Genomic DNA, 9,978 nt, shown 5'->3' with positions numbered 1-9,978 from the left:
TTAGATATATATATACTATATATGCATATGCCTAGGGGGGAAGGACTGGGAATGGGGGCATGGAGATGGCGGTTATCGTTAATCGTTTATCGTTAGCACTTCCATTCGGATTCTCCACTAAGCTTACACTGACAAAAAAAGGGGGTGAAGGGGGAGGTGTCTGGTAGACGGGGGTTCCTTTTCCGCGCTATATTTTATAGTTTTTTTAGTTTGAATTTGCCCTACAATATTCCTTAGGTTTGCTCGCCCGGTCTGGCCTCGGTTTATTTTATTTACTATTTGTGAATTACATAGTTCGATATACTACAGATCCTTAAGGTTGCCGCGCTCTCCTCCATTCTCCGCCCTGTCTCTGCTATTTTGTCTAATAAATATAATTTGTTCTTTGCTTTTTTTCATCTGTTTCTGTTTTTGTTTCTTGTCTTTGCCATTTGTTTTTATTTTTAATTTAATTTCAACTTGCCTGTGCTGCTGCCTCTTGGTTGTTGTTCGTTTATATTATTATATTTTGTTTATTTGTTTATTATATCTCATAAATTCTTGTTGTTGCTAAATTTTGTTGTTTGCTTTGCGCGTTGTCAGTGTCCTGTCCTGTCAGTGTATTAGTAAAGGTCCTGTATCTGTAGGTGTATCTTCCCCAGTAGCTGTATCTGTATCTGTATCTGTCTATGTATTTGTATCTGTATCCTGTATCCTGTATCTGTATCTGTATCTGTATCTGTATCTGTATCTGTATCTGTATCTGTATCTGTATCTGTATTTGTGGCTGTATCTGTGTTCCCGTTCGTGTAGCTTGTTTATTTTGTTTGTGGTGTGCAAAACGTTTAAATGTTAATTTATCTCAATTGTTTCCCTGTTTCTTTATTTGCTAAGTATTTCCTCTGCCTCCGTTCCAGCCCGACATTAGCTTTAGTTTTAAGTTTAGTTTAGGTTTAGGTTTAGGTGTATGTTACTCCCCTTCGCCTCGGCTTAAGTTGAAGTTCGTTTCGTGTAGCTCTAACATAAATATACTAAAATACTTGGTTGTTGTGTTTTTTTTTTTATCCAGTTATGTACATATAAATATTTGTTGCTGCGTCTGCGGTTCGGTTTTTCTCCGTTTTCAAGCCGTTGTTTTTTTCCATAATATTAATTTTAGTGTGTGTGCCATTTTTTGTATCTTTTTTTTGTTTGCTTTTGAAGCAATTTCATTTTTCGTTTTTTCATACTTTCTTGTTCTCTCGTTTTCTCGATTTATTCGTTTTTTTAGTTATTTTTGTTTTTTATTTAATGCTTGCCAAATTCTAATAGGTAACTGACTCCTGCTCTTTTTCGAATTGTTTTTTGGTTTGCCAATCAACGAAACGGAAATGGAAACGAATCAATAACCAGATGGGAGAAATTCGAGCGGCTAGTACAGTGGTACCCCCGCACACGTACATCTAACACATATACTCCTATACATATTACATATATACTCTATATATATATATGCTATATATCATATCCGTTAGTTTGTCTCGTTTATTTTACATCTAGTTAGGCGCGACAACGATGGAGGAAAAAAAAGCCAAAAAAAATTGCCCACACTCCCCAGTGTATGTGTGTGCCTCTAGGTTTTATATATATATATACTCGTATATGTTAATATATTTATTTAGATATATGCATGTATATCTAGGGATTACGATGCACGGTGCCATATACGATATAACACTAGTTTACCTTGATTAGCCTTAATGTATATACACAGATACGCCAGCGACTACTACTTTTTCTCTCCTCTCATTATTTCATTTTTTTTTGATATAACGCTATCGCACGCACACGGACACTGACACTCTTGCTTAGGCGGACACTGTCTCCCTTGGGCGGACACTATATCCCTCGGGGAGAATACTGTCTCTCTGGAGCGGACACCGTCTCCCTTGGGCGGACACTGTCTCCCTGGGAACGGGGAACCTGTCTCTCTTGAGTGGACACCGTCTCCCTTGGGCGGACACTATCACACCTGCTTAGGCGAATATTGTCTTCCTTGGAGCATAAAATGTCTCCCTTGAGCGGACACTGGCACTTGCATAGGCGGATATTGTCTCCCATGGGCGGACACTGTCTCCCTTGGGCGGACACTGTCTCCCTTGGGCGGACATCGATTCGGACACGCTCTCCCCCTTCGGGCGGGACACTCACACGGACACTCATTCTGCTCTAAGCTGCGTTCTACTTGGCTGGCTCTCTCCTCTGAACTGCTCTCTCCTCATCTACTCTCTCTTCGTTCGCTACTTTCATCCTTTCTCCGTTCTCTTTTAGCCCAACTGATCGATCGTTTTGGCCTCGTTTTGTGGTCGGGGTTCGTTTCGAGTTGGTAATTTTTATAAAATTTCGTTTTCTTGCTCGTTCGCAACTAATTCAGCAATCTTTTGTTTTCCTTTTTTCATTTTCTACGGGTTTCTCTAGCAATCGCTTACTCCTAAGGGGGGAGGCAAGGGGAAACGATCATATCCATCGTACTCAACTATATATAGCAGCTACACATACATATAGTTGTGGCAATAAATTCGATAAGCACCAATTCATGGAAAACAAATGTGAAACTCGGACTCTCAAGCGAAGCGACGAAATTCGGGGGGAAAAAGGATACTACTACGTACTCGCGTGTGTGTGTGACTCAAATTCGATATTAATTGGCATCTAATTGAGGAATCAATCTGGAACACTCTGACTCACTCTGAATCTCAATCTCAATCAAGGTCTGTCTGTCTGTCTGTCGGACGGAAATTGGACTTGAGCTCAACGATCTCGATGGCTGTGAGAGTTCCCTCGAGTTCCAGGCTGAAATCATCATCATCATCGTCGTCGTTTTAATTTCTGTTACGTGTTCTTGTTTTTAATACTGTTTTTTAAGCTTTATTTAGTTCGATTCGTTTCATTTTTTAATTGGGTTGTGAGTTTATTGTGGGCCGCATTGAGCTGGATTCGAAAGAAGCTGACTTACAAATAATAACAAAACATTTCACATTCCATACAGTAATAGTATTCATTAATATGTATCATTAAAATTAATTCGATCATTCCTCTTCTCATTCTTTTTTTTTTTTTAGATTTTTACTTATTTTTGGGATTGTGTGTGTTGCCCTTGCCTCGGCACACGAACAATAATAATGAATAAATTAATTAATTAAGTAAGGACGAAAACCTAAACTTATCTATCAGGACTTTACAGCTATAGGTTTCTCTTTCTATTCTCAATATGTGTGTGTGTGTGAGTTGTGTCCCTATAATTAATGTATATCCATTTATATATATATATATATTTATAATTATTATGATAGAAAAAAAAAAACACTTTACTCCCTAACCGCTAACTGTTTCATCTTTATAATTACGTTTATGTTTTCTGTTTTTGTTTCTTGTTGAGTTTTCTTATGAATTTTCTTTTTTGTTTAAGCAAAGCAAAACTGAGAGAAAGCTTTCGCTAAGCAAAAAATCTCCCGCAACCACAGAGTATCCAGAATAGCTCGGATATCCGGTTGTCCAGTGTAGTTTTAGTCCTGCATTCTGTGTTCTGTGTATGTGTGAGTGTGAGTGTGTGAGGGTTGGCTGTTTTGGTCTAGGCTGTCCTTTTGGGAATCCATTTCCGCTTCCGCCTCTCTCTCTCGCGCCTGCATTCTCCTCCCTCCTCGATTTTATGTACATTATTTGCCTGCCATCCTGGAACTAACAGCGGCTTCTCTGCGGGATCAGCGCTTCAAGGGTCCTTTGTCCTTCGTCCTTCGTCCATTGTCCGTCGTCCTGTGTCCAGTGTTGTTGTGTTGTGTTTTTTTATGTTTAAAACTATGCCAGTCTCAAAAAGCTCGAGTACCACGAAAAAAGAAAAGCCTTTCTTCTGCATTCCTCCTGCATTCTTCTCTACAATTCTTCCCCCAGGATTCTCTCCTACAATTCTTCTCCATTATTGTGGTGAGTCTGTGTGTAAATGGTACGCTTTATGCTTCATATATGACTACTACACTATGCTATCTTTATCCATTATCCTTTATCCTTTATGTATTTACTATATATTCTGTCACACACACACACACATATACACTTATGACGCACATGCAGCTACATGGGATTATGTTGGCATGTGGCTTGCTCTCTTGCCTTTCTCTTCCTTTTCTCTATATATATATATATATATATATGTCGTATATATATATAGTGGCTAACAATAAAAAAAAATATGTTATGTATACGTGTATATATATATATATGTAATGTACGGTGACATCAAAAAACTGGTTCGATAACATAGATTTGATGTACTATATGTACTATATGTATAAATAATTATGTCTCCCGGCTACGCTTTCTCTTTCTCTTTCTCTTGGGTTCTCGGGACTCTTCCTAGCTTTTTGCCTTTCTTTGTTTAGTTTATTAATATAATATTACCTCGGGTTTACTGCAGTTTCGTGAGCTAACAGTCGGCGGTTTCCGTTTCCGTTTCCGCTGGCTCTGCTGCTTCCGGTGCCGCGGACTCCTCTTCGACGGATCGACGGCGACGCCGTCGCGAATTGGGCACACCCGCCGCACCGCCGGTGGCGCCCTTCTTCTTCACAAACTTAATGTTGTAGGGATCCTCCGCCAGCTCCGGATACAGGGCCACATCGTGGATGTACTCACCCTCGTAGTTGTTGGCATAGCTCTGCTTCACAATCTCCTCGCTCTCCTGCTGGCTCCACTCCAGCGCCGTGGTGAGGCCGCTGCGCAAGGCCTCCTTTTCGCGGTGCCACGCCTTCCGCACCGCCGTCAGCTTCGCGTGGTGCATCAGACGCTGCTGCTCCTTGGCCACGGTGGTGCCATAGCGCAAATTGATGATCGCATGCGCCCCATGGATCTTCACGTCCAGGTAGTTGCCCGTATTCGACGACGAGGAGGATGACGACGACGACGACGAGGAGGAGGAGGAGGAGGAGGAGGACGAGGACGAGGATGACGAGGAGCTGCCACTCGATGAGGAGGATGAGGCAGAGGCCGGTGTGCCCACCGTTGCCTCCCTGGTGATCTCATGGAAGGTGGTATTCACCTGTCCCTGCAGCCGCTTCAACTGCTGCCTATCCTCGGTGGCCCGCCAGGCGTCCTCCTTCACAAAGAAGAACGAATCCTGCTGCGCATTGTGCACCACAAAGGTGAAGGGCAGCAGCTTGGAGCGATTGAACACACTCGTATAGACATCCCTGTAGATGGCATTCGCAGCCGGTACACTGGACACAATGGCCTGTCCGTCGGCCGTTCGTGAGACAACAATGCCCTTGCCAAAGGGCGGTTCCGTATCCGATCCTATGGAGCGCGGCGATGGATCCATCACGTCGCACTTGAGGGCCGAGCGAGGTGGCGCCGAGAGTTGCTCAAAGTCCGACATCCTTCGGACATTGAGATGCGCCAGGAAGCCACTCTCCACGGCCATCGTGGGTATATTGTCGAAAGGCCGTCGCAGATTAAGAGCCACCGGATTGGTGGGCGGACGTCCCCACAGTGCCGGTGGCTGCCACAGATCCCGCGAGAGTTGCGGCACCAGATTGCCCACATTATAGCCCAGGGTCTTCATCCAGGCGGCAAAGTCCTGCGGATAGTGACGCTCGTGACCCACATTGATGGGATCATTGCCATTGAAGCGATACAGATGAAGGCGTGTCGGAGTTATGATTCTCTCCGCAACTCTCTGCCAGTCGGGGGACATCCACTGGCCAATCAGGGGATCGTACACCCTTCCATCTCCCATGTGGACCAGCGTGGTGACCTGATCTAGGATGCCGCCGCAGAAATCAATGGGCAGATACAGATACGGATTCGAGTCGTAGACAATGTGACCGAAGGGGGAGCGCATAATCTCGCGTATTCCCTCGCCATACTGATTGAAGAGCATCAGCGGGGTGCCACTCTGATCCGTGGCCACGTAGTACTTGTGCCGGTACACCTGGGCGTAGATGAGGTGACCCACATCGTCGTAGGTCAGCGACATGAGCTTACCGTCGCGCGGCGAATAGATCTGGCTGACCTCGTAGGGACGCTGCTGGTTCGTGTAGAAGAACTGGGTGACATTACCGAAATTATCCTTGCGCGTGGTCAGCCGCTTGAGATGATCATAGTAGTAGCGGACATCGAAGCGACCCCGCTTGGAGGCACGCACCAGCAGTCCCTGGGTGTTGTAGTGGAAGCGCTCCTCGCGCGCATTCTGAGCCACCAAGCCGCGGGCATCGTACTTGTACTGCCCCTCACCGAACTTGACGATCCTGTCCTGGGCATTGTACTCCATGGGTATGGTGTTGCCCCGGTAGGTTAGCGAGAGCAGGTTGCCATTGTCATCGTACCGGAATCCCCACGGCTCCTGCGCCTCCACGCCCACCAGCTGCCCATCACAGTCCCAGGTGTAGTTCTTCACATTCGTGTAGCTATTGACAGCCATGTTGCGAGTGTAGGTCCTCGTCTGCGATATCCTGCCATGCACGCCATAGGAGAACTCCATGCGGAACACCTCCAGTCGGTGAATGGCCAGGGCCATGCGCTGCGTCTGGAATCGACCGTCCACGGTCCGTGTGAAGCTAGCGGTGCCGTCATGCAGCTGCGTCTGGTTCTGGGCCAGCTGCGAGTACCGGAACTGGCCAATGAGGCTCGGTCTTCCCGTTCGCGGATCATAGGCAAAGGCCTGCGAGGGCAGACTCTGGCCACCAATCCTGCCTTGGAGGGTCACCACTCGCAGCTGCGAGTCGTACTCGTAGCTAAACTTGGCATTGCTCAGCCCCGTCTTGGCCACATAGTCGATCCGCTCCTCGGCCAGCAGACCGGCGGCATACTCAAAGTCCCAGCGGTACTCCAGCTCCCGCTCCGTGTGCGACACTGTGCTGGGCATTCCGGTGGCCTCGTTGTACTGGAACTCGCTCCTTCCATCGCCATGCACCACTTCCGTCAGCTGGCCGGCGGCATTGTAGCGATACACGATCCGGGCTCCGTCGCCCGGCAGGATGGTCTGGAGCAGGGCACCCGCATGGCTGTAGTGCTGCAGGTAGGCCCTGGTGCTGCCCGGCGGCGTGTATGTGCATCGGATGAACCCGATCGAGGTCTGCATGCTAAAGCTGTGCCGTGTGCCGGAGGGCAGGACCACATGCCTCAGTCCGCCGGCATCGTCGTACTGCAGCACAAACTTCCGCTGGCTGGCCAAGCCAATCTCCGAGACGAGATTCCAGTCATTGTACACAAAGGACACGATCCCGTCCTGCTGCGAGGTAATCTCCGAGAGCAATCCATGCCTGTCGTAGCTGTACTTGAGCTCCGCTGGACCCCAGGCCCAGCCTTCGACGCGGTTGAAGCGGTCATAGGTGATGTTCACGGGGTATCCGTTCGTCGGATAGTAGGACTTGGGCAGACCCGACTGATCGTAGGCCACAATCAGGATGGGAGTGCGACGGGCATCGTAGAAGGTCTCCCGATTGGTGAACTGATCGAACTCCACGCCGATCACCCGCGACTGGTTCACCCAGATCTCGCGGTTCAGCGTCTGCTGCGGATTGCGCACATCTCCCACCAGGCTGTACACCGAATACATCGAGTTGGTCAGCCCCTCGCCCATGGTGACGCTCTGGTGTGACCACATGGCCAGCATCTCGGCCTCCACGGGCAGAGCGGCCTCCAGGAGCGGATGTCGGGCCACGGCAGAGGCCTCCACCACGACACCATTGTCTCCATGGATAACCAGGGTGTTGTTTGCCTTGAGTTCCGCATCCGCATGGGCCTGTCCACGCTTCAGGAAGGTGGATCTAACGCCGCCAAGGACCAGCAGCTCGTTGGCTTCGCCCGAGATGCGTTCCCGCGAGAACAGTGACTCCACGGAGGCATGCACGTACACAGTCAGTCCCTGGCTATCCGCCAGCTGGGAGGTGATCCTCACAATCTCCCCACTGGGCAGGATCATTCCGGTGACACGGCCAAACTCATCGTACTGATAGATGTACGTCTCGCCACCCGAGGAGCGAGAATTGAGCAGACCCGTGTTGCTATCGTAGTCCAGCTCGATCTCCTGGCGACCCTTCTCGCTCAGCTTGGTCATGATGCCGATGCCATTGATCTGGATCTCCGACTTGTGGTCCTGCGTATTCTCAATGGAACTCACCACATTGCTGTAGTCGCGCAGGAACTGGATCTTATTCCCGGAGGCATCCGTCACCGTGGACAGGCGGCCAAAGCTGGTGTTCTTCGAGTACAGGAAACTGTAGCGGGTCTTGCCCGAAGTCAAGTCCTTGGTGGCCACATGCTGACCGTACCTATTGAAGACGTAGATCTCGCTGGAAGGCGGGAAGGGTATGTGGAATTCGCCGTTCTCGTCATGTGAGGGTAAATAATGCTCCAAGGCCAGAACATGCAAGGATCCTGGAAAGAAAGTAATGGAAATGGGGAATTATTATTTAAGTTATTTGGAAGACAGCTTAAATTTGTAATTATAATATATTTGTGGATAAATGTATCCAAAAGTGGAGAGTGGAATTCATTTTCTTTAACTCATTTTAGAGCTTTGTTCTTAAATCTATTATCTATTTGGTCTGATATCTGATATATTCAATCTTTCTTCTTCATAATAATTCATATTCATTTAATGTATACCTATGTTCTTTTCTTAGTATTCATTTTCTAGTGTTTAATTCTTTGTCTTACAAATGAATTGAGCAAAAAGAAAAAGGTATCAAGCTGCTGTCCAGAAAGCATCTTGTAACATTTTTAATATCCTTTGGACTGTAAACAACACTGGGAGCTAAGTTTTTTACACCCTTAGTAACACATAGTACAGAAGAACTCACAGGGAGAAGCTTATCAACTTTATTTACTGCTTAATGCTTAATGCTTAATGGGTGGCCGCTGGAAAAGCTTTCGTTTTTTCGGTGCATTTGATTACCTTTCTTTCCTATCCTACTCCCCCCTTCGCTGATCGCCATCATTTCCCCCTTAAAGCCGTAAAGAAGTCCGTAAAGATGGACACTCGTTGTCCTTGGAAGGATAATTGACTCATTTATTCATTCCGGGCGCACTCCTTGGACAATTCCTTTTAACTGGTCATCAAATTTATTCGCACTTCCTCGCAACAACAAGAACAACAACTTTTGCCATCATATATATATGTATATTTGAATGTATATATAGTCAGCTCTTCTTTTTCGGTTTGTTGATCATTTGCTTAAGCTAAACGCCAAGTTCCTGCAGCTGTTTGTTTTTAGTACCTCCTTCGAGAGGGGGTGTGCTCTGCATTTCCCCCCTGCACAGCTCCTTGCAACACCACGATAATAAAACGCTTCAAGTTTTGAATCACTGCAAATGCACAAATACAAATGACGTTGGTCTGCTCTATGTGTGTATGTACGCTCCTTCGAGTGTCTTAAGTATTTTTGTGCAATTTGCTTCTTCTGGTGGTGGCTCTCTCCCTTGCTCGTTTCATTTTAGTTAGTGTTGAAAATCGCTTTGGATTTGCATAAATTTGCCCTGCCTTTGACTCCTCCCCATTCCCTCCCGTCTCCTTGGGACTACCCTCTTTAGTTTTATTTCAACACCTCTCATCCCGGGACAGCCCTTCAGGCTTTGCATTGCAAACAGACAGCAACAAAAGGCGATGATGATGATGACAACGTTTTTGTGTGAGAAACTAAGTGGCGAAGGCGGAGGGGGGAGCGGAGAGGGGGAGGTGTGTGTGAGTGTGTAAACTAGGGTAACACATTAACTTTACATCATTTGCTCTTGCAACTACACAGTTACAGCAGCCATAAATGCCGCACACAATTTGCGGTCACTCAGAGTGCCCCAAAAAGAGAGCTACATTTTTTTCTGCTTATGAAATTCTTTTGAAAAATGGTAAATAAGTAAAAAACTACATGTATTTAGAGAAGTAATAAATCAATAATGATATAATAATGATTAGCTTTTGAATGCAAACATAATACCCTTGCAAGGGTAGAAATATAATAAAGGATATTCCTA

At 46.5% G+C, this 9,978-nt stretch overlaps 1 protein-coding gene across 1 annotated transcript in view; it reads right to left on the bottom strand.

The window, feature by feature from the left end:
• Positions 1-1,240: 1,240 nt before the first annotated feature.
• The window catches only part of Ten-a (Teneurin-a transmembrane protein), a 183,170-nt gene continuing 174,432 nt past the window's right edge, over positions 1,241-9,978 (bottom strand). Inside the window, exon 19 of the mRNA XM_086829327.1 lies at positions 1,241-8,385. Within this exon, the coding sequence (XP_086685453.1) occupies positions 4,439-8,385 (3,947 nt within the window). The 3' untranslated portion in view covers positions 1,241-4,438. The remainder of the gene's footprint in view (positions 8,386-9,978) is intronic.

This window comes from Drosophila serrata, unplaced genomic scaffold, assembly GCF_035046125.1.
Source record: "Drosophila serrata isolate PLE 108 unplaced genomic scaffold, ASM3504612v1 contig_190, whole genome shotgun sequence".
In the NCBI taxonomy this organism is placed as follows: Eukaryota; Metazoa; Arthropoda; class Insecta; order Diptera; family Drosophilidae; genus Drosophila; species Drosophila serrata.
The sequence above is the reverse complement of the archived record's forward strand: the minus strand, read 5'-3'. Positions and strand labels throughout refer to the sequence as shown.